General features: G+C 38.7%; 1 protein-coding gene across 1 annotated transcript; it reads left to right on the forward strand.

Moving 5' to 3' along the window:
* Positions 1–3174: 3174 nt before the first annotated feature.
* On the forward strand, positions 3175–3585 carry LOC128097881 (cytochrome c oxidase subunit 7A2, mitochondrial-like). Its single transcript, XM_052718721.1, has one exon. It carries the CDS (start codon positions 3198–3200, stop codon positions 3441–3443), a length of 246 nt encoding a protein of 81 aa, XP_052574681.1. The 5' UTR covers positions 3175–3197; the 3' UTR covers positions 3444–3585.
* Positions 3586–26295: the final 22710 nt, after the last annotated feature.

The following is a 26295-nucleotide window of genomic DNA, read 5'->3' on the forward strand; positions in this document are numbered from 1 at the left end:
ATAGCAGCTTGAGCCGAGTCAAGCCTTGGCTTTACAGGCAGGGGCCCTATTCGGTAGGGCAGGCCTGAGTTGTTTGTAGCAGTTGCAAGTAGCTCCAGCTGCGGGTCAGTCAGGCCTGGGCCCAAGCTAGGCAGCCGGGCCACCCAGGCCGGATACCGGACCTGCCGCCAAGCCAAGCCAAGCGGTTTTTAATGTATTCTTGTCACGTTAGGTGCCAAATGTAGATGTAAACAACCTTCTTATTAAATAAGAAACACAGAACCAATGTAAAGAAGAAAGCCAAGAGGTCAGAGCTAAGAGCTAAAACCTTACCCTTCCTCCTGCAGTGGTCCTACCTCTCCGAACCAGAGCTACCCCTGTGTTTAAGTCTTTATATAGAGTTCCTGTCCTGCCTTCTCATTGGTTGTAAACCCAACCACATGACTGCCTCCTCACAGCCTGTTTGTATAGGCCTCCAGGTTTTCCATGATTGGTATTGAGATTAAAGGCATGTGTATCCAATAATGGCTGTATCCCTGAACATACAGAGACTTACCCAGCTCTGCCTACCAAGTGCTGGGATTACAAGAATATGCCACCACTGCCCTGCTTTCCTATGGCTTGCTAATAGCTCTAACCCCTGGGCAACTTTATTTATTAACATACAAATAACATTTTAATACAAATAAAATATCACCATACTGGGTGTTAAAGGAAACAAATGAGCTGCTATACATTTGGGGTTGGCATGGTGGTTGGCAGAGAGGTGCTTCATGAGTTTTAAGGCTTTCTTTCACATTTTTTTTTTTTTTTTTTGGTTTTTCGAGACAGGGTTTCTCTGTGTAGCTTTGCGCCTTTTCCTAGAACTCACTTGGTAGCCCAGGCTGGCTTCGAACTCACAGAGATCCGCCTGGCTCTGCCTCCTGAGTGCTGGGATTAAAGGTGTGCGCCACCACCGCCCGGCTCTTTCACATTTTTGTTGACCAAAATATTTATTATGTAGTCCACACTGAAACCTTAAAAATATTTTTCAAACAAATGAAAGAAAAGATTAACCAAAATGCTATCCAGAAATAAAAATAAAAGATGATGTGAGCAGAGTCTCATGGAGACTCTCATAAATTGGTCAGATTATGAGGTGACCTTGTTATATATCCCTGTAAAAATGTTTTTTATAATGTGATAATCTGAGTGGAGGTTAAGGTGGGACACTCCCCACCCCCACAAGATCTCCATGTGTTGGTGAAGAAGGAGCTATACACACAGAAGCACAATGCAGTTTGTAGCTGAATATAGGCAAATGGAAAACAAAGAAAAAAGCCACTGCTTGGGGATTCAAACAAATCTTCAGAGAGGAAGTAACTTTTGATTTGAGGATGAATACAGATGTGTTTGAGGAAGAGGACAAAAGAAAACTCAGAAAGAGGAGGTGGAGAATCAGTTATGACATTTAAAGATATAATTTGAGTCAGATGATGTCAAGCTTTCCACTAACTTTATTTCTAAAAGGAAGCAAGGGATGATACTAGAGTGATAGCTCAGCAGTTAAGGTATGAGCTTGTACTGCCCTTGCAGGAGACCTGAGTTAGTTTTCTAGCCCTCGTATAGAGAGGTTCACAACAACCTATAATTTCAGCTTCAGGGAATCTGATGCTGTCTTCTGTCTTCTACAGGTACCTGCACAAATATATACATAGATCCCCCTACATACATAGTCACATATAAAAATAAAAAAATATTTAAAAATAATAAAAATTAAGTGAAAGAATGATCAAGAAAATGCTGCTATATTGATATCATGGATGAGAGTTTTTCTAAAGATAATTTCAACTGAAAAGATCATATAAATATTGCATTCTATACCATGGTCCCTTAATGTTTTAATATAACAAATTTGCTTTCACATTTCCTTTTAAAATTTTGGGGGGAATGGGAGAAGGGGGAGGGGGAATACTGGCTGGCATGTAAAATAAAAAAATAAAAATAAAAAATATTAAATAAAATGATAAAAATTTGGGGACAGGTGGATAAGACCTACATATCCTCTTCCCCATTGTGAAGCACATTATTATTTACAGACTTTACACTGGAGTTGAAAAGGTGGGGTCAGTAATTCTGGCCTTCTCAGTGGCATGGGAGGTTTGGTTTCAACTCTCTGGCCTTCATGTCCAAACTCAGTGGTTCAATGGCTCATGGGCACTTAAAGCAAGACTGAGAAAATACTTCTCAGTTTGGCACTGGAGTTTGGGAATTGGCCATCCTAACTCACTTCAATGATTATAATACAGCACTTAGCAAATTGAACTCGTTGATTATAAAATGTTTTCCATTTTACTCCAGTGTCAGTGTTTTTATATTAAGTTTTACTTTCAGTAAAGAAAAATGCCAAGTAAGAGTACGTATAGTTTCCCAAACTCAAAAGGACAGCCTGAAGGCAAAGGGCAAAGTATAATCCATGAAGCATGTTTTCTATCCTACTTCAATCTTCCTCTGGGTAGAGCTGACCCTCTCCCCATAAGAGTACCAGTTTAAAACAGATTGTAACTTGAAATATAGCAAGTCTACTCAGTGATTTGATTATCTGAAGCATTATCCAGAGGTTTGAAGTATGATGAAGAATATGAATTACATCTGGCCTTTCAAGGAGTTTCTCACCCAATGGACAAGATATACACAAAAAATGATTAAGGAAACAGGGTGGTAGTAAAGCAGCATTCTAGGGTACTAAGAAAAAGCAACTCAGCTGGCATCCAATACTAGACCAAGATACCACTGAAAGAGTGAGCTCACATGAGATTTCTGGAAATACTCAAATCAAGGCTAAAAATTTTCATCTCAGAGCCACTGTAGAAGAAATCTCTCACTAGTCATTTATAGACTAGATCAGCAGTTTCTAACTGTAATATTACTGAGAGTTTAGGCAGCTATTTCAGTGTTCTAAGGATGGTTTTGTGCATGGTGGTGTATTCAGTAGCACTGTAAAGAGGAGTATCTTCTGTGTTATAGGCTACATATCATTTTCCCCAAAACACATGCATCACAATCTAAAATGTGATAATATTAGTGTGGGGCCATTGGAACATTAATAAGGTTATGAGGATAGGGTTCTATTCAGGACTTAGTACCCTTTTAAGAAGAGCCAGTGATAGCCTGCTTTCTTTTTCTGATATCAGAGGACATGAAGACAGTCGCGGTTGGTGGGCAGCAACTGAGCCAAGATGTTGTGGAATCTGCTGGCCCTCCATCAGATTGCCCAGAGGACCATCAGCACTACTTCATTAAGGCATTTTGAAAACAAAGTTCCAGAGAAACAAAAGCTGTTTCAGGAGGATAATGGGGTCCCAGTGTATCTGAAAGGTGGAGCATCTGATGCCCTCCTCTACAGACTCACAATGGGTCTGACAGTTGGTGCATATTCCATCTATATGTTAGTTATGGCTGCATTTCCCAAGAAGCAGAGCTGACTTCATCATCCCAGTCTTCACATGGTTCAGTTTCATTCAGCGCTCGATGGACCAGGAATCTGATGAGTAACTCAGCTCTTCTTTAGGGATCAATATTTATTGATGTGTACTAACTGCCACCAATAAAGCAGTCTTTACCATGAAAAAAGACAGTTACATGCAAAGAAAGGAAAAGACCTTTTACAGAATCTAATCATGTTTGTTATACTCTGCCTCAAATTTCAGTCTTCAAAACAATGAAATACAGTATTATACACCCAGACTATGGCATTTGGTCATAAGTGGCTCAACCTAAGATACCATAGCAGTTGATCAAAAAACACAAACAAACAAACAAAAATACCCACAAAACAAAACAACAACAACAAAAATAATGCCCCTTGTGATTTCCAAATAGCTTCTGAAGGATAAAATTTTCCCTACTTGAATAACCACTGGCCACTTTAGTGTGTCTTCTTCCGTTTCTAGGAATTGGACTTCACTAAACTGATACTGGAGATACTTTGGCCTACAAAATTCTTCAGATACATCCTTGTAAAGATGCAGCCCTGTTCTGGAAAGAAACAACTCAAGTCATTAGTCTCAAAGCCATGGGTCTGTTCTTCTGTCTTCAAGATTAAAATGAAGTATTAAAATGAAGTCTCTACTTGCTCAATGTAAGTTGAATAAAGATCTCATGCTCAAGGATCTGCTTCCTAGAATGTAGGGTTATTGACTGAGAGGGTAGCCTTTTAGGTTGGGTAAAATCACAGATTGTAATGGAAGACTACTTTTCAGGCAGCATTCTCCATAATCCCTGCTTTAACCAGAGCAGCTCTGTTCTGATCAGTTTTATTTATCTTGTGAAAAGACAAAAACCACTTGGACAAATGACTAGACTTCAATTTGGATCCTAGTCAGATCATTAAACTGTAAATTTAGACAAATCACTTCATGTATTGTCATTCATTCAACAGTTTTCTCAAGTGCCTGCTGCACATGAGAAACTTGGATAGCTAGCTATGTATACACATGGACAACATAGTTTTCTAACTAGTTTCTCATAGAAAAGGAAAAAGATGGAAAAAAAATGTGATTGAGCACCATATCCTGTGTGCTATGTTGGTATAATGGTACTCTAACCTTCACAGCCTAATTGTAATCAATTTGTTTTGTTCTCACACTGGCCAGTGAGCCAAGTTCTTTCTCTGTGACACTCTCTTCTGTGGTGATATTGTGTTACCCAACATATTGTGCACCCAAATAAACTTATCCAGGGTCAGAGAACAGAACAGCCACTAGATATAGAGGCCAGAAATTGGTGGCACACACGCCTTTAATCCTAACATTACAAAGGCAGAGATCCATCTGGATCTCTGTGAGTTCAATGTCACACTAGAAATAGCCAGGTGTGGTGACTCACACCTTTAATCCCAGGAAGTGGTAGCAGGAAGCAGAAAGGTATATAAGGTGTGAGGACCAGGAACTAGAGCCTGGTTAAACTTTTTGGCCTTTAGCAGCAGTTTCAGCTGAGATTCATTCCAGATGAGGACTCAGAAGCTTCCAGTTTGAAGAAACGAGATCAGCTGAGGCATTGTCGAGGTGAGGTTAGCTGTGGCCTGTTCTGTCTCTCTGATCTTTCAGTGCTCACCTCAATACCTGGCTCCAGGTTTTATTTTATTAATAAGACCTTCTAATAATTCGTGCTACACTCCCCAGCAATATGACCAATATTTCCCTCTCAGTAAACATTGACTGATTAACTGCCATCAAACATGACTAAGAAGCAGGTCACCCAACTGGAGGGACACTCACACGCAATAATATCTTGCTCTATATTTTCCCCATTTTCTCCCTGATTTCTAAAGAAAGTTGCTTCTTCAGTCTCCCAAATAAAGTAATCCATATGTAGTCTCTTTCAACTGAATTTTTCCCATCTAAATCACATCTTTGCTTTCTCATCACTTTCCTTGTTTCTCGGAGTTATCTAATATCATGCATGCAAGAATCTGAGACTCTTCTTCTTCTTCTTCTTCTTCTTCTTCTTCTTCTTCTTCTTCTTCTTCTTCTTCTTCTTCTTCTTCTTCTTAATGGTTTCCTTGAATTTAGTTTCATTTTATAAGAGAAAAAAGAGAAGTGATCATGAAGACCAGTGACAGAACAGATCACACACACACACACACACACACACACACACACACACACACACAGAGTTGATACTAGTAATCATACACTTTAGGCCAATGATATCAAAGTAGGAAGCTCAGAGCATTAGAGACTCATCATTCTTGCTAGAAATTACATTTGTCTGCTTGACCATTAATTTGTAGCAACATATACCTTATCTCTGATGGCCAAACCCTAATTCCATGGGATGGATCAATGAATGATGACAAATCAAAGCTTAAATTAGATTTTCATTCTCTCTTTCTGGGCTTCAAATTTCTTCAATACAAAAGTAAAATCTTAGGGTGCCAAAATGTGAAGAACAATCACTACTCCTGCAGAGGACCTAAGACTGATTGCCAGCATCCACAGGCAGCTCACAAGGATATTTACTTCCAGCTCCATGGGATCCAACACATCTGTCCTCTGTTGACACCCATAGACTTGTGCACACACACGCATGTGCACAAAACATGCACACACACACACACACACACACACACACACACACACACACACCCTTGAATAATCTAAAATAAAGTCTTGATTGAAAAAGAATGTTCTGCATTATAGAAAATATAGTGAAATTTCTTTGTTTAACCCAGAGATCTTGTCTTTAAACTTTGTAATTCAGCTTTATTAGTTACATTCCCATTTCTGTGACAAATGCCCTGAATGAAGCAACTTAAGCAAGGAAGGGAGGGTGTATTTCGGGGTATGGTTTGAGGGCAAGTTCATCATGGTGGCAGAAGTGTGCTGGTCATGTTGTATCTGCAGTCAGGAAGCAGAAAGAAGGCGTGGGCCTCTAAACAATGAAATGATGCTGGACAGGTCTTTCTACCTCTTTTAACCTACTCTTGATAATGTGCAGACTGCAACCTAATCTAAAGAATCCCTCAGGGGTTTACTCAGAACCTTGACTCCTGGATGATTTGAGAGCCTGTGAAGTTGACAATCAATGTTAACCATCACATCAATGAATAAAAACCATAGCAAAAACAAAACAAAACAAACAAATAAAAAACAAACAAACAAAAAAAACAAAAACTGTTTTGTTGTTTTAATTCACAATCAGAAACATAAGATGCTTCTAATTCCCCATTTATTATAAGGCATTATCACAATGTGAATATACCTTCTTTCAAAGCATTCCCAAGAGAAGCCAAAGTACCAAGAGGGAAGCATTGCTGCTTTTTGGTGGCATAGATTTGTAGTCAAATCTAAGTAAATGTCTTAGTATCCCCACCTAATAGTCACTGTGACATTGGGCGTAACAACTGAGTGTTACTTTATTCAACTGTGAAATTAGAGATATAAATATATATTGGCATTTTAAAAGGCAGTGAAAAGTAAATCACAGGGACCTTTTCTTTTCCCCCAACGTTCCAGCATCCAACCCATGGGCAGAATGCATTAAACTAACCATCATCTGCAGTCACCTCTCTACTTCTTGTGTTCCTCCTAAAAAAGACTTTAATAGGCTTTTGTGTCAGTCCACAGAGATATCTTCTTCCTACGGTAATTAAGCAACTTGAGAAATCCTGTGAGGTCGATAAATTTGGGAAAAGCTTACATAAAACAGAATATAAAATGGCAAGGCCTGCCATCAGAAGCCAGTAAAAGTCAATTGCTTTTTGCGACACCTCTACAAATGGCATTATGTCATTGCATAATATTAGTAAGAAATTGTAAGATTTGGTTCAGGCCTATAAAATATAATGACTTTCACATCATCTACCAATATAAAAATAAATTGAAGAAAGTAATATTTTTAAAACGAAGGGAAAAAAAATCAAGCTTCCAAATTCTTGGCTTTTTCTGTGTTTGAGGAAAGTTAGTCCATAAAGAAATGGACTTAAATGATTTTCAGTGTGGTTGGTCAGATTTCCTGCTTTTTTCCATTTCTTTTTATTATTTTAATTTTTCATCTTGGCCATTACTATTTAACTAGGAACACACAAAATCTCTGTTTCAGAAATCAGGTGGTCTTGGCTGAAGATTTCTCCCAATGAATAAAATGAACTTTAGATGCTACAAAAAAAAAAAAAAAAAGGAAAGTCTTCACGGTGCCAATAAAGACATGGATTTATTCATCTGGGCTAAGCTACAGGACATTAACTTCCACAGATGCACTTCTTCACCTAGCAGTTTGAGCTAAACCAACCTGAAAAGTCTCTGTACACTCAAGGGAATGAAGCTGTGTGCATCTGGCCTTGCAATGTTTCTCTTGGTGAAAAAAATAAGTGATCTGGGAATTCACAGCTTCCCAGTAAGACCTTCTCTTAGGCAAGGTCGGATGCCCATCAGTTTTGAAAGAGAAGAAATTGATCATTCTAATGAGACTATACTACACTACCAAAAATCTGGTTTGCATCTGTATAAAACACGATCTGGGAAAATGGAAGGAATAATCTCATAGCTCTCCCACAGAGCAGACTCACGGATATGAGCAAACATGTCTACTAGGAATAATATATAAGAAGAACCGAGTCACTGGGTTCTCTAAATAAACTGCATATTTGGGAAAGAAAAACAAATGTGGTGTGTTTGGCTTTAAAAAACAAGCTGCATTTTTCTTCTTTGTCATCATTGCCATCCAGTGTCCAGACACACTGAACACCTTTGGGAAAGGGGTGCTCTGCTGGTTCCAAATGAACTGCCTTGCATAGGTTAAGACAAGAAGGAAGGCTTCTATCTGTGCAACAGTTCAAATCACTCCCAGACAAAAGGATGTGTGCTGAACTCAAATGTCTAGGTCATCTCCTCACCCTTTAAACTAATGCTGGCATTCTCTCTCTGACAGCTGAAGGATGGCCACCCAACTTATAGCTGAAGCTTTTCAAGAAAGGCAGAGCTCATTATTGTGAGTACCTCTGTGTATAATAATCTTTGTGTTTGTTATCATTGTCATGACTATGTGGAACATTACTATTTTTCAATGAAACTGCATCAACAGTTGTTACCCCCTAAGGAGGCCAAATCTAGGGTGGTTTGGAAAGTAATTGTACATTTTTTTTCTTAGATTTTCAGGGTTCTTTGCAGACAGTCTGACCCCAAACATAAACAAAGAATGATCCCTTGCCTAGGAAAGGGGTTGTGAAGCAAGATCGCTATGCCTGGGATAACTTTTATGTTGCCTTTGCCCAGGCCACTTACTGGAATCAACATCCAGTGGAATGAGAACCTTAGGCCTTGGGTGCATTTATTTTCCTCTTACATGTTTTTGTCTCTAAACCTCATTCAATATTCGAATTATTGTGCCAAAAATATAGGACGTCTTACAATTCTCAATGTTTATTAAGCAGCTATAAAATAGAGACTTCAGGATAAACACTGTGGGTACTTAACATGTTGAATTCTCCCAGCAGAATCTCTCTGAGGATTGTCTTTAAAATTATTTACCCAATACTGGTCCCTGGTCTGAATGTGTTGTACCTGAATCCCAAAGAGGACTAATACCCATGCTAAAAAACTGAGTTTCTACACAAAGCCAACCTTTTAACCTCTGGTGTATAGGTGACTGCCACTGGGTGAAATGCAAAGGACAACTTTTGAGGTCAACTGGCCTGAGTTCACCTCCAGTTTTTCCCCTTAGTGAAAGGTGAGTGACAGGAGAGATGTTTTTGCCTTCTTAAAGAATAGTATTCTTATCTAAAATAGTGGTATTATTTAGTCATACTATTTATAAAGGCCAAAGAGATCATGGGGATGTGTGTATCACATCAGCATTGAGATTTTTCATGTTACATTAAACTCTAAACAGAGAAAACAGGAATTAGATGCTGACCTCATAGCACAAGAGCAACCAGGAGCTTTCAGCCCTCAGCCTCTCTCAGACCTCAGCAGGAAGTGAACAAATACTTTTACTATTTCTTATACTCAACCAATCATCCCATTTAATTTTTACAATTAAAGAAAGAAAAGAAAGAACAGTCATGACATGGGCACCGATTAGTGATGCAGCAACGGCTTTTTCAAAAAATTTCAAACTCTATTCGGTAGGCACCAAGAGAACGTGGGCTAAAGAACAGGAGTAACTTCAAAGAGCCTTACTTACTGAAAGACAGAATTAATTTCTTCCATAAATTATTTGACAATATACAACAGCCTTTGGAAGCCCCTAGACTCAGTCTTCTTCCACTTTGAAACACTCTTAAATCAGTAAAAGCAGTCATTGGTTTTTAACCTCCCCTTCCTTACTTTTTTTTAAACAGGTGAAACATTTTCCATTCTGATCCCTTCTGTTCTTTATGTATTTTGGTCCCCATCCCTTTCCCATTTAGTCAATCAACCTCTGAAGATGTCTTGCTGTGCCAATGTCACCTTTTAAATATGATGTGGAACCAAGCCAAGTCCAAAGCTGGACATGGTAGATTGTTACCTCCTACATTTGAACACTGTTCTTAAATTTCTATCTTTGAGCACAGCCAAAGAACACAAAGAAACCAATTTGTCAGCTTGAAAATATTACTTTAGTTTATGCTGACCTATTTTCTTTCCCAGAAATTCTCAGAGTGGAAGGATCTGCCTGCTTGATTTTGAGATTTTTTTTCCAACTCAACAGAGGACAGCTTCTTGGAAGAAATAGAGAGTCCCAATGCTCAGAGGTAAAAAAAAAAATTAGTTGTTTCCAAAGAATATGCCAGAATAAGCACAGCTCTGTCTTCATCCATTCATTCATGCATTCATTCACTCACTCACAAGTTGTGAATAAGATGGATATGTTATATGTTTGGTGAAAAGTACACTTACAGCTGTTTCCAACCTCTATACGAGAACCATCCTAGGCTCCATCATCACTGCCTTCCTCTTCATCCTCTCTATGCTCAACTTCACTATTAACATCATTATTCACATGTAAGCAGTTATGTCTGTTTTCTAGTATTTTTATATCTAAAATTACATAATGGTTTCTAACAGTATATAATATTTACTAGAGCTTAAAAATACCCCAAGGAATTAATTCATTTCATTCTTATAACCATGTACTATAGTAGAAACTGTAACTCATGTTTTTAACACTGGCAGTTTTGAGTGGCTGAAAACCAAGATGCAAGATGTAGCAAAAGTTTCCTCCAGTCAGCCTGTTTTGTAGAAAAAGAAATTATGGTCCATGCAGTATCTTAAACTTGATCTATAACTTTATTCTCATAAAGTACTATGATTTTGGTGCTTAGTACCCATTTATGAGACAGGAGTACTAAAATCCAAGAAAGCTAAGGAATTTTCAAACTAAACACAACACAACTATTAAAGTAAACCTATACTTAGTATTTGTCAGAAAAGCTCTGTGCAATATGCCAACCTCTGTGCCCCAAGGGCAAGATCTTTGTCCAACATATTTTGAAGTTCGTATTGTGTCAAAGAAAATATCTCATCAAAGTATAAAGTGGGTTATTTGAGGTTACATGGTATCTTTGTCAGTAAACAACTGGGATTTCTTAACCATTATTCTGTCTTTACAGTATTTCTCTTCTTTTCCAGAATTCACTTAATGCTGCTAAATTTTTTTATCTCTGTCATAACTGAGTTCTAGACTTGCAAGTCTAACTAGCTGTTTGACATCTCTCTGTGATAGCTCTTAGACATTCTCCAGCCTTACTTGCTGAAAGACGGAATTAATTTCTTCCATAAAGCTAAATTCTCCCCTCCCATGCTATTCTCCATCTTAACATGCTTAGTTGTTTAAGCTAATATTTTGGCATCTTTCACTTTTCCCCTCACACCTTGTACCCAGTATATTAGAAAAATCTATCAAGTTTTCCCTTTAAAAAATCCTGAATGCTTCTACTTAAAACAACTCCCCTTCTACTTAAAACAACATCCACATGCCTTTAATCCCAGCACTCGGGAGGCAGAGGCAGACAGATCTCTGTGAGTTCGAGGTCAGCCTGGGCTACAGAGCGAGATCCAAAACTACGCGGAGAAACCCTGTCTCGAAAAAAAAAAAAGAAAAAAAAAAAAAAAAAAGAAAAACAACATCAATTAGGGCCAGTGTCTCTCATGAATGTAAATAGTGTCACATTTTCATGATTAAATAATTGATAAATATAACTGGTATCTATTCAGGTAACACAAGGAAAGTGTTATCATCAGATATCATGGCTTTCTTGCTGATCTCTAAATTCTCTTTGTATCTATTGCATTTCACCAGCTCCTTCCTCTACTCTTCTCTGGCCACATTTGATTTCTGGCTCATTCATTTTACAACAAACTGAGGTGTTCTCATTTTATTATTATATTTTATTGAAAATAATTTTTTCACACAGTTTATTATGATCACGGTTTTCCCTTCTACAACACCTCTCAGACCCTCCCTATACCTCACCCAACTAAATGCTTTCTTTCTCTTTATCTTTAGAACACAAATAGTAAAATTACTAATAATAATAATTAATTAATAGAAAAAAACACACACAAGAAAAACAACAACAAAAAACACAAAACACAAAATTGAAAACCATAATTTATAAGCAAAAGACCAATAAAATAAAAAAATGTCCAAAGAAAGCAGTATGAGACCAAAAAATCTACAAAAAACTACTGTGATTGTTTATTGGCTATCTACTGCTGGGCATGGGGCCTATCTTTAAGGGTAGATTTTATACCCAAGGAGATGCTACTGGAGAACCTAATTTTTCCTTTGCAAGCGGTTGTCAGTTGGAGATAGTTGCATCTTGCATAGAAATGGGAGCCTGTGTCTACTTTCCCCACTCAGTGATTGGACCTCATCTTGCTTGAACCTGTGCAGGCCCCGTGCATGCTGCCAGTCTCTGTTAGTTTAGTCCTATTGTGTCTGAAAGGTACTGTTCCCTTGGTATCATCCATTCCCTTTCAATTTTTCTGCTTCCTCTGCAGCCCAAGGGGAGGGGTTTGAGGAAGACAGCCCACTTAGGACTGAGTGTTCCAAAGTTTCTCACTCTCTGTATACTCTCCAGTTGAAGGTTTCTGTATTCGTGCCCATCTACTGCAAGAAGAACATTTTATTATTATGGCCAAGGGAATCACTGACCTATGGGTATAGCAGATGTCTTTAGGAGTCATTTTATTGCTATGTTCTTTTAGCAGAACAATAGTATTTGGGTTTCCCCTAGGCCAATTGCCTACCTACCCTCATGTTCTTAGCCACAAAAACAGTGTCAGACATGGGTTCCATCTCATAGAGTGAGCCTTAAATCTAATCAGACAGTGATTGGTTACTTCTACAATGTTTGTGCTACTGTTCACCAGCGTATCATAGAGACATGTCACTGTCATAGATCAAGGGTTTCCAGCTGGGTTGGTGCTTATCTTTCTCTTCTGGTAGCATGCATAGTACTTTTCAAAACCAAGAACACTAATCAGTATTGCTGAAGACTCTAGTTAGATACCAGCTTGACTTCTCCATATTCAATGACATATGTAAGTATTTGCTTTCAGTGATAGTTCCTTATCATCAGTTTGTGAGGAGATATCAATAGATTTGCCAAAGCATGAGTTGTTTGGAAGTTTCTATGGAGCCCTTTTGCCCAATAACTCAATTAGATGCAACACATTCTTGGCACTAGAATTTTCTCTTGGTGGCAAAAGATGTCTAGTTTGGACATTGTCTTGCCAATTAGTTGGTGACTCTATTTAGTTTTCTTTTATATGTATGAGCTTCTATAGTAGTAGATTTCCATATGATCCCTCAAATGGCCCTTAGTGTTAGTCGTCCCTCTATGTATTCCTCATTACTCCCCTCTTCCCTCCCCACTCCTATTTAATCCTCCCATTTCATTCTCCCTTGTCTTTCCATAACTGTATATTCTATTTCTTCTTGGAATACAACCTCCCCGCTTAGGCTCTTGCTCTATACCTAACTTCTATGGTTATATGGGTTATGGTATGTCATTCAAAGGTTTAAAGAGAATACATATTAGAAAATACATACAAAATTTGTCTTCTGGGGTCTGAGTTACCTCACTCAGGATGATGTTTTTTCTAGTTCCAGCCATTATTTTGAGAATTCTATTATTTCATTTTTTAGAGCCCTCATGTGGCCCATGGCTGGTCTCTAGTCTCCTGATTTATACCATAGCCTACTTTAGTAATTTTTCTATTGAGAATAATTTCCTCAGAGACTGTATATACAAAGATCTCTGTATACACATGCATACACTGCTATAGAAACATAAGTGAATATGTGGACAGTGTTAGAATAAAAAGTTATATATAATAGATGCACATGGTTTTACTTATCTATTGTTCTAGCACTCGAGAGGTTAAGGTAGGAGGATGATGAATTCCAGGTAAGGCAGGTAAGATATCTCAAAAAAAAAAGTAAGAAAACAGGCAATAAAAGTATGTAATTATCATAAGGAGATAAAGTGAGAATTTTTTTCTTTGTTTCAATACTTTTCTGCCTTCCTATCTTCATTTGTGAATGTTGAAGATTACTCATGTGCCATTCCATCACAGCCCATCAGGTTCAGAAATGGTCAATGACATCATAGAAAACTTGACATGTATTTTTCACAGAAAGAAAATGTGGCACATGACACCCAGAATCCATTTGTCTTTCCTGTTTGTCTTTGGTTACAAAGTTATCAGCCATGGGAGTGTGAAGGACTTCATTGTTGCCCTGAAACAAAATCAATTCTAGAAGTCGGGTCAGAAAAAGGCTACATAGCAAGAGAAGCCATTGTTCCTGGACAAATTGCCAAAGGCAGACAGAAGCCAGGCTATGTGATATTAGGCAACATTAAGCAGCCTGCTTTTGTCTATGCCCTCCATGCCATTCTTAGTAGGTGAACAATGAGGAATCAAAGTCACTTCCGAGCATTTAGACAAGATCTCTGTCTAACCACCGCACAAGAAAAGCTATTTTGTTTCTAGTCCCCAGAAGTGAAATAGGAAAGTATCAAATTCATTTTGGACTCTTCTCTTCCTTTGTTGTCTTTTTTTCCCACTATCAGATTCTTCTCTCATACAACACTCTCCAACCACAGTTTCCCCTCCCTCCATTCCTCCTAGGTACACACACACACACACACACACACACACACACACACACACACACACATCTCCTCTCTCTCCCCCAGATTCACTTCCCCTCCATTTCATCTTCAGAAAAGAGCAGGCCTCCATGAGACAACAACTAAACAGGACAAGATAAACTAAGACACTATAAAAGCTCTCATATTGAGGCTGGACAAGGCACTCCAATAGGAGGAAAAGAGTCTCAAGAGCAGGCAAAAGAAACAAAGATAAACCTGATCCTACTCTTAGGAGTTTCACAAAAATGCCAAGCTAACGGCTACAACATATAGGCAGAGGACCTGGTTCAGACCCATGCAGGCCCCATGCTTGTCATGCAGGTTCTGTGAGCTCATGAGAGCCCTGCTTAGTTGATTCAGTCGGCCATGTTGTCCTGGCATCCTCCATCTCCTCTGACTCCTAAAATCTTTCCTCCCCACTTCTGCAGCGTTCCCTGATCTCTGAATGGAGGGAACTGATAGAGATGTCCAATTTAGACTCTTTCTGTACATAATGTCTGGCTGAGGGTCTCTCTGCACCAGCTACTATCTGCTGCCAGGAGAAGCCTCTCTAATTACTAATGGCTAAGACATGGATCTATAAGTATAGCAGAATCATTTCATTGATGTTTTTTTTTGCCAGTCATGTTTGGTTCTACCCTAGGTCTCTGGGCAATCCAGTCTCCAGTTCCTAAACATCCAGACAGTGGAAGGGTACGGGCTTCCTCTCACAGCATGAGCCATGTCCATGGGTAACCTACCTGGTCTTCTGCTCCTCTCTATTGTCTTTTATGTGGCTGAGAAATCTATTTAAGGCCAGACTGTGACCGTGTTCTGGTCATAATTAACTGACCCTTAGTTCATGTTTGTAGTTTGCTACATGGAAGATGGTGTAGTTACTCCTGCTTTACAGATATTTCCCCTCTAAAACCAGAAGTAAGATTAATATAGAAATGCACCCACATTTTTCACATTTAAAGCATATTTAGCTGTACATTTAATATAAACTTTGGAGCCAAGGAGTTGTGGGTTTGAGTGACTTGCTTGGTACCTGTGAGTTAGTGTCCCTTGGGGATGTCACTCCCTTTGTGACCTCCATTTGCTCATCTCCCACTGTCATTGTGAAGCCTTAATGAAGAAGATATTTAAAATTCCTGGCAGTCTATTTGTATGTATCAAACTTTAAATAAGCAATATCTACTTATTCATTTAATTTTTTTTAACCTATTACCTACTATGTACCATGTTTAGGAGATAAAGACATTTAAATACACAGGACAGTGCCTCTGTCCCAGGAACTTAACTCTCAGTAAGAAAAATAGATCACAAGCAAACAAAAACTATGGATTACATGGATTGGCTTTAACTTTTCTTTTTTATTAATCCTGAATCTTACTTATGCTGTGCAATGGTCAGTAACTCTAAGGGGTAGAATTCTAGGAGGAAAGAATGAAATACTTCATTGTGTGGTCTGTAAAAGCTTCTATCAAAAGGGTAAAGTGGCATCAGGTAGCTCATCTAAACAGAGAAAGAGACTGAGAAGATCTTTCTTGGCATAATGACAATGAGTAAAAAACAGTAAACATGACTGAACTTTAGGCAGTTCCTATTCTTCTGTGGGATGGTCTTTCTGTATTCTGTGAATATGTGTTGCCCCCATTGGTTAATAAATAAAGCTGCTTTGGCCTATGGTAAGGCAGGATAAGAGCCAGGCACAAAATCAAAGCAGAGAGACAGGGAGAAGAAGGGCGGGGTCAGAGCTGATACCATCCACCTGCCCAAGGAACGAGGTGCCAGCAGAATAGTAATGCCATGGCCATGTGGCAAAATATAGATGAATAGAAATGGGTTAATTTAAGATGTCAGAGCTAGCTAGCAATAAGCCTGAGCCATAGACCAAACAGCTTGTAATTAACATGAAGCCTCTGAGTGATTATTTTATAAGCTGCTGTGGACTGGGTGGGACACAGGAAAACTTCTGGCTATACTGTTCAATATGGAATACGTGGCTCTAAGCAATGTGATGCCAGTGGGAAGCATGAGTGAGGCATAGATGAGTGTGAAGGGCCAAGAAGCAAAGGGACAATTTCAACATATATGGCAATTGCTACAATAAAACTGGAAAAGAAAAGCAAAAAGGAACAAGACTCTAAACAAGAAATCTAAGATGAGCGTGAAATATGAGAAATCTAGAGAGAGTAGGTGGGGGACTAATTCCTGCAACGGGGCTCTAGTGAGAAGCTGACACAGTCCATGGACATCAAGTCATTGTTGGGGGAGGTAGTAGCGTGGTGCACGCATGTGAGTGTGTGGCTGCTCACACCTGAGCCACACCTGTGGCTGCACATGCTGAGGCCAAGTCAGGGAATTCAATGTCCTTCTCTGTCACTCTCCACTTTAGTGCCTTGAGACAGGGTTTGGTGACCCAGCACACCAGGCCGACTGTACAGCCATGCCTAATTTTTTATGTTGTTATTGGGGATTTGAACTCAGAGTAAGCACTCTTACCCAGTGAGCCATCTTCCTACCCCTGCATTGTCATTTATGATCAGAAAGAACTCATCCTTCAGAAGTCAAATCCCATCTTTATAAAGAGGATCAGTGTCCATTCTCAGCTCTAGCTGGACATTAAGTCCATGAGCAATAGGGCTGTTCCTTTCCTGCTATTTACTGTACCTAGCACAGAAAGACTTAATAAACAGTGATGGGAAGCAGTATTCTGAAAATGGAACAAAAGAAAGACAAGACTAAAATGTTAAACAGCAACCTGAGCATCATTGAACTCAACATGTCACATTAAAGTATTTGAAGCTCAAGGTCAATGGTCTGCAGATTTTTGTTGTATCTTTTACTCTATTGAATCAAAATTTGGAATCACTCAATATATGCCCATTAATTAATTGTCAAATTTACATATTTTCTCCAATAGATTGCTTAAGTTATAAAATTTTCAGAAAACCAAATTAGGAAGAATATTATAAAAATAAATAAGAATACATGTTATGACACTTTTATCTCATCGTTTAGTATCAAATTTTACTACTAAATGTTTGTACCCATTTTAAAAATGCTGGTATAGGAAACCATGTAAGCCTTTACAGTAGGAAAAAACAATTTGCATGTTCGCCCCGTCTGCATGCCAGCATTCCTCCTTCACTGGCACTCAGCTGTAAGATTTCTATCTAACCTGATGCCTTGAATATAGCAGATTTTAAAAACAGAGGTAGATATTAGCTAAGACCAATCCAATTTATCCATCCTTCTCCTTTGTAAGTGTTTTATATTTGATGAGCAGACTAAAGAAATAAGTGGGAATTAAATTACAGTATCAGTTTTATTGCTAATAAACATTAACACAGTAGGTTCCATGTGGAAGAGTTGACTGCCCAACCTCTCCACTGTCTTGTGCTCACTTTTGAAGTGCAGAGACTAGAAGCATGAGAACCTGCCGTGTGTATGCAGGTAGGTGATCTGGACAGCAGCATTGGGAAAGGAGACGTGTGCTACTGAGATGCTCTTGTCAGGACTGCTCATGAGAAGCATAGTTACCAAGTTCTCACTAACTTTCTCTGTGATAGCTCGTTCCTCCTGCGCTGCTCACAGCAGGAAAAGATATACTGGAGCTGTGTTTTTCAGACCACCTCCTCCTGGTAGGAGCCCATAGCACTCCCTTAATGAACAGAGGAAGATGAATAATGGTGGTTAGCTGTGAGATGAAAGTTCTAGGGTTTTATCTACAGCCCTAAGGAGATGTGCAATGATAGAAGGATCACTCAGTATCTTCATCTGTAAAACAGGAGATAACAGCAGATGATCTCCAAGGGCCCTTGTCTTTCTGACATTTTATGGTTTCCATAAGATACTTAGAAATTATTCTTGAACTGCCTTTGTCAAAAAGCAATAAAATTTTATATAATATTTTAAAATCCACTATTCAAATACTAATGGACTTAAATGACAAGGGTGTTAAAAAGGACTAAATGAAAAGCTTGGGCTCTCTGACCTAATCAATCAACATAAATGGATGGCAGAAGAGAGCAGAGGATGGAATACTGAGCATTATCAAGATAATTGACTTTTGAATTAAGGAGTCAATCAGCAAAGCTTTAACAACTACGAAAGGTCCAGTGTTAATCAGGTGGCAGTTTGAGGCAGGGTGGGACAGGGACATGAGAGGGACAGAAAGTGATATAGACCAATGATGGGAATGGAAGGCTGGGGAAGATCTGGGACTTGAGATAATGGATACCATTGTAGGGCCATTGCAGGCAAAGTGGACTGGGCTGTAGAATATTCACTAGGTAGTTACATATGTTCTTATGAAGTCAATTTTCATCTGTTGGCTCCTTTAAATGAGCTTCCCCCGTGTGGCATTTACTTTAAATGCCTGCATTATAGAAAACAGATAAGGATAGATAGGTGATAGTTACATAGATGGATGCATAGATAGAAGCATCTTGCTCTAGTCGTGTAAGTAACATGGTCTAACAGCACATTTGTCACTTGTACACTAATAGCATGAAACACAGTATTTTACTCTCTGTGGTTTGAAACACTTTTAGGTAGTAGGGATTTTGTTCATTTATGTGTAATACAGTGCCTATAAAGATGATATTTTTTAATGAAATAGTATCTTAATGTAAAGATTTGGAAAATTACTTTCATATCCATATTGTATAAAACAAGAAACCATGTTCAAAAAAATTTACTGTGATTTTGGTCCAGATAATTTTATACAGATATTATTGGGATCAGCCAGATATCATAAGCAAGATAATGAGATGCTAATCCTGAACCATTCCAGAAACCCCCGATGCTGCCCTTCTACCACAGGCCCAGAGTATAATGGCCATAGAGAAAAAACAATTATAGCCGAGACCTCCTATGGCTGGAAAAGCAGAGCTTCACGGTTCTAAGCCTGTCTTCCAGTTTAGTATTATTGGTTCTTCTATGCACATACATGGGGCACAGTGCAGCATGGGCCTTTTCAAGCTCTTCCATGGAGCCAGGTACAACACAAGCCATGGTAGTCACCCCTCTAGGAAACATAAGCAGTGAATCCTGGCAGTGTCCTACCACACATTAGCATACATAATAGACAAACCATGGGGAGGAGGCAACATAGAGGTAGAGACACTTATGTGGTAGAACTGACTTTGGCCTTAAAGGGCTTTAGGCATTGTTTGGTTCCAACCCGTGGGGGAATCAGTGAGATGGTATCCCCTAAGCCATGGGAAAAAGGGTGACTGGTACCGTGGAACCCAACAGATAGATAACTGGCAAAGCTGCAGAAGGAATTTTGCTCAGTGGAGCTGGGGGGAAAGTCTCAAGTTAAAGATTGGACAATAATTATCAGCCTTTAGGGTTTCAGACAGAATCTGTTTGTCCTTTCTTCGTTTCTAGTTATACTTCTGTGTATGTTTATGTAGAAGATTATCTCATTGAGGTACTTTAGAAGTACACAATATGTTTGACTTTTATAGACTTATAGCTGGAGAACAATTACCCTCAAATGAATCCTCCTTTACGCTTCACCCATAGCTAATCAGATATGAGACTCTGGACTTTTTTTACTTTAGAGTTAATATTGGATTCAGTTAAGACTTTGGGGGCCACTAAGATGTAATGGATGTATTTTAAATGTAAACATAACAAAAAATTGAATATTGGGTGGCCTGTATGATTATATATCATTGTGCAATGTCCCAGCATACGCACAGACCTCAATTTTTAATTGACATGCTTATTGATGGTATTTAGGATAGTTCTAATTTGGAGTAATATTAGAGAAACTGGACAGAACATTTGTGTGCAAAATCTTTGAATTTCTATTGAAAACTACTTAGAATCATTCAAACTTTCACAGATCATTGTACTTTATTTTTCCATGTTTACTTCTAGATGCATAAGAATTTTAGCCCTTACATTTAGATTAATTAATTAGAGCTTAATTTTCTCATATGGTGTGAGGTAAGCTTTCTTCATGTAGAAATCCAAATGTCTCATTGTTGAAAGGATTACAGGGTTCCTTTGTCATCTTTGTTAAAATATCATTAATTATAGATGCACAGTTATAGTCCCTAACTATAAAAATCTTTTCTTTTGATCCATGTGTCTAACCATACTCCAGTTACAGATTGTATTGATTACTGTAGCTTCATAAAAAGCAAGTCTTCCAACTTCATTGTTTCTCAAAATTGTTTTGGTTATTTCCATAATTCCTACATTTCTATATAAACTACAGAATAAGCATGCCAATTCTACAAAAATATCTATAAAAGCAATAGGAATTATATTATAAATGAAGTATTTAATCTGGAATGTTGAGTTTGCCAATCCAGCAATGATTTATAGATGCAGTGTAGAAGTCTGACATATGTTTTGTTATTATAAGTATAGTCCTAAATTCTTGGTTCTTTGTGACCTTAATTTGAGTGTAATTGTCATCACTTAATTTCCAGGTTGTTCATTGCTAGGAGGAAGAAAGGCAGTTTTATTGTATTTGCTCTTATGTCCTTTGATGGTATTGAAATCATTTTTTACTTGTTGATAAAATTATTATAGTCTGCTACCTGAAGGAGCAGATCACATCTGAATAAATACGTTCTTGCTTCCCTGCCAACTTGAGGGCTTCAGCTTTATACACTCATTGATTATACATGTACATACCTGCTTTCCCCGCCTCTGTTTTTTTTCTAAAACTAGGGCACAGCTGGATTACTTTTCTTTTGAGAGAATTTAGTTTTTGTTTAATAATTTTTCTTTTACCATCCAAAGTAGAAGGCTTCTCTCTACTCACCTCCTTTTCTTCTGTACCCCCCTACCCTCTTCCACACCTAAGTCCATCCATCTCAGCATTCTCCATTTCACTTTTACATCACATATGGTCTACTTCCCTCGCTACTGCTCTCCCTGAAAGCCTCTTTTGCTCCCCTCCTTGGCCCTTTTCTTGTTTCCTGACATCTGAACTCATCTATATACATCTACACTTACATATATATTCATGGACTGCCTATTCTTGCTGGTTAGAATTCCAGTACAATGTCAAAGTGGTGATAGCAGGCTCCTTGCCTTATGTTTGATCTTTGGAAGAATGCATGCATATTTTATACTGCATAGATGACTTAACCCCCATTTAATTTTTTCCAGAATTGAAAGTCAAACCCAGGGCTTTGTGTACATTTAAGCAAGCACATGTTGACATATATACCTCTAGTGAAATTATCTCTTATTGGAAATTAATCTTTTGTATTATTACGGGAAAGGATTTCTCATCTAAAATAAAAGCTCTGAACTTCTTTCATTTTCTATCTGATGTTTTTGTTTTTAACTGTTTGTAGTTTCAGACCAGTAAACAAAATTTGTATTCGCTTGTGTGCTTTTTTTTTTTTCCCAAGTAAATTTTAGCGTTGTAACTCAAATTACATAAGATACCTGAAGAAGCCGCAGGGCATACAGACACAATAGGAAACTAAGGACAACAGAATTTTTCTTGCATCTCTTTTGGACCATGGCCAGAACTTGTGTGGCTAAATGCTATAAGGTAGGGAAAAGAAACAGGATTAGAAAAGGGGTAGTACTGTTATATCTTAAGTGGCCACAACTTCTCTATCCCTTTGGGGAATGATTTTAGCTTACTACACACGGAATACTCAGACGGAAGCTGCTGATGTGCTACTACCACTCTCTCATTGTTCTTATTGCTGTTGTGTGGAGAAAGGACACTTTCTTTTCTCTAGAGGAATTAAATCCTCACTTTTTTAAAATTTATTTTTCTTTCTTTCTTTTTACAAAAGAACTACAGGCAACCAATGACTGCTGAGAGACAGAGAATTAGCCATCCCAAAGGATGAGCCCCCTAGCTTGCTACCCAATTCCAAGTGCTCAGCCCTGAGATCATGTACATGCAAGCAACACTCAATGAACTCAGCAGGTTGTATTTATATATACATGTAACAATAACAGTTACAGAAGAAGAGGCCATGAATTTGAGAGGGAGTTGTGAGGCTACATAGAAGGGAGGAAAGGGAGGAAAAGGATGGAAGGAAATAATATGTTATCTTTTATTTATAAAAACACAATATTTTAACAAAGATTCTCCCACTTTTATAATAATTATCTCACTAGAATAAATCTATTATAAGTGTAACTTGTGACAATGATACACAGATCTGCTGACAGTTATGACTGGGTAACTCTTGCATGCTGTTCCTAGCCACAGAGGTGCCTAGTGACCAGGGGAATGCAGAGGATACAGAATCTGTGAAGTCTCGGCTTCTTGGGTTGGATGAGTCCTCCTCCTCCACCCCCCAGCTGTACTATGACAAAACTGTCAGTAGTTAGCAGCGCTCTGACTCCAAAGTGCAAAGACCTTATGTTGTACTGAGAGACAGGAAATCACTCCTGTCAGCTGCAAGGAGGGCTATATAGGGAGCCAAGTGAGTGGGCTGGTAGAAGCTTCCCCCCTGCCCAGTTCTTGGTTATCTTTCCCATAAGCAATTGTAGGACGCAGCTCTGAGAATCATGCACAAGATGTGACAAAGAGATTACCTCTAGCAGAGGGCATTTTATGGGTGTGGGCTCTCTTTGATTCTCTGCCAGAAAGCTGCAATCTATTGAAGGTGGGTTTGTGAAGTAGGGTTCTGCCAAGGAGAGATTGGCACAAGAGGAACGGAGACAGCTAATTCTCAGGGGTCGTCTTTGGCAAAATCTGTTATTGAGGCCTCATGCTTCTTATGCTCCTAGCTGCTGACAAACAAGAGTGCCATCTGCAAACTGTGATTCATAAACACTCTGTCAGTCCGCCATCTACCCTGACATCATAAAATAACAAGAAGCTGCATTATAATAAAGAAGGGAGTATTGCAGCCTACCAATTAAATGCATCTAATTTATTTCTCTTACAGCTGAGGCTTTATTTATTAGTAAACAGCTGCATTTGTTACACTTTTTACTCAAATCATGCCAACTGGCACTCTGGATGATCCATTAATCCTAAATAATCATCTGGGTACTTCGTAGACCCTGAATATATATGTCTGCATGTATAAGATGATTATTGAAAACTAAAGCTAACCTTGCCAGTCAGCTGGAGGGTGTAGCTCTGGGTGTCAGAATGGGAGAGTTAATGTGACATGAGGTATGCGGGTGTGAATGAAATCTGACTGATCTTTTGAAAAGACTTGCATGTAGCTTTATTTATCCCTTTCCCCGAGGTACATGCAGAGACATGTATATAGTTTGCTACAACTGAACTTGCTGCATTCTTTTCAAAATCTAACTAGAGTGAGGTTACCAGGAGCGGATTATAGGGTTGCCTATTTGTAATAGAGATGGAGAGAGGTGAGATATGAAGAGAAGTTGTGTTGCCCTCCACTTGAACTTCACAGACTCCTATCTGTATGTGCTTCTGAGGCTGGAATTCTGTCATCTTCGCAAAGCTGACACTAGCATGTGTGCACAGGTACACACGCATACATACACACAGACGTTATTTTACAAGACAATGATTGTGGATGGGATCCAATCTAATAGTTTTTTATGTTTTTTTTTAACTTGATACCTGTAGATTATGGTTAAGAAGAAGATCTATATCAAGAGAAAACATGCTTTTCTGGGTCACCTCTTAAGCGGTTGAGTTGGTTGTCAACTTAGACTCATCTATAACCTCTGGTTATAGAAAAGATATTTCAGTCTGAATGTTTAGCCAATCCCATGGCTCATGATGGGTCATTGGAGGAAGTCTTCTCTCCAGAAAGGGATAGACATCTCTTCCAAATGTTGTGCTTTGTTCTCCTTTATGGAAGGTAATTTGTAAGTACAGTCTATTCAGAGAGGTACACATGACTGACTTTGCTCTACTTAAGTTCAATTAATTTAGAAGCCTCTGCAATATGGCATTGCATTTATGGATGCTCAGATCATGTGGTTGGGTGATGTTCATGAGTGTATTATTTATAAGCTAATATTCTATTATGGTACATTGAATTAACAGACATTGATTAAAGTAATCAGATTTTTATTTTCTCTCTCTATTTTATTTTCACAGACAGTGACATAGGCAGGCATGTATAATGACTCAGATTCTTTTATTCATCATGAAACTGAAGAGGGGCTATGGAAAGAGAAGAAAATTGAAACTAAAATACACTTTACACATTTGAAATCTTTTCTTTTAGCCAAAATAGGAAACATGTGTATTGTGTGTATTTGTGTGTATAGTGCATTATACACCTGCTAAATATAAATATAGTGCATTATTCACTTGCTAAATAGTGGCACCCTGAAATCAGCCCTAATGAGATTATCATGCTATAGAAATTAGCAAATGCTAGAAATCAGAGTCAAGGCTCTTTCATTATTATCTAATAGTATCATTTTCTGACCATCTTCCTACCAAAGAACAGAGTTTAAGTCCAGAAAAAAGAGCCCTTAGTAAAACTACTGAGCAGCCAATTGACAAAAATCGGTGTGGGTGTCTCACTAGGGTGAGATCTCGATGTCCTCACCCACAGCTTTATTAGTCTCGGTTTGTACACACTTAGTTCCTTATTTGACAGACAGCACACCAGAAGCAGCAAATTAGAAGAGGTAAGAGAGGTGACAGATGAACATCTGATTAACAAGAACATTCAAAGACGTAACACAGTCTGAGGTTGTTTGCTAAAGGGAAAAAGAGCCAAGTGGAGCCTGCAGTTCTTTCCTCATGTACTTTAGAACTCCCTGAGTCATCAAGTAGTGTAATATATTACATTTTAATCCTACTGCTTCCTATGATAAAGTAGTGTAATATGTTCTGCTCTAACATAGAAGTCTGAGCAGTAATGCCGAGTCGGACCTTGGGGACCATCATCTCCAGCAGTGCTCAAATGCTTCTGTTACAGAGTAGGATTTCAGATTACCTGTTTGTTAAAACAAGCCAGGCAGTGTTGGGGATCCTGACTCTTCTGTAATTTTGCCCATTTGTGATGCATACGAAGGACCACTGAGAGGAGGACCACACAATCCAAAATTTTCTGCACTCAGGAAACAGAGAAGCCAACTTAAAGTTTAGGGATCCAAGCTAAACCCAGTTCGCATCTAAAGAAGTAATCAAGTGGATGACATTCTCGTAATTAAGCCAGGCATTAGGAACATTTGTACCTACGAGATAATAGCATTGGATTTTGAGTAATAGTTTAAGCTAACAATTAAGCATGTTGATTTCTATTGTTTATTCACCACTTGTTCTATGTCAGGCATTAAATCTTTCATTTTCCATCCCAATTACAGGTAAGCAACTCAAGGCTTGGTAACACTAAACATCTTCTCTATGGTTACTCTGCTACTAAGTGCCTGTGCCTGACTTGGACTCAACTTTGACTGAGTTTTAAGCCTAGGGCCAGGCCTCCAAAGCACAACACTAGCTTCTCTGGGGTTCTCTTTTAACAAGATACAAAACGTGTTTGCAGGTCCCCTGGCAATGGGACTAGGACTTATCCCAGGTACACGAACTGGCTTTAGCCCACTCCCTTTGGTGCAATGCCTTATTCATCCTTGAGGCAGGAAGTCAGGGGGCTAGATCTGGCCCCAACTTGGTATGACAGCCTGTATTGACTACCCAAGGGAGGCCTTACCCTCTGTAAGGAGGGGATAGGAGTATGGGGGGAGGTGTAGGGGGCAGTCGGAGAAGGGGAGGGAGGATGAACAGGGGTTGGTATGTAAAAGGAAAT

This window comes from Peromyscus californicus, unplaced genomic scaffold (assembly GCF_007827085.1).
Source record: "Peromyscus californicus insignis strain IS unplaced genomic scaffold, ASM782708v3 Scaffold_5__1_contigs__length_169319896, whole genome shotgun sequence".
Classification (NCBI taxonomy): domain Eukaryota; kingdom Metazoa; phylum Chordata; class Mammalia; order Rodentia; family Cricetidae; genus Peromyscus; species Peromyscus californicus.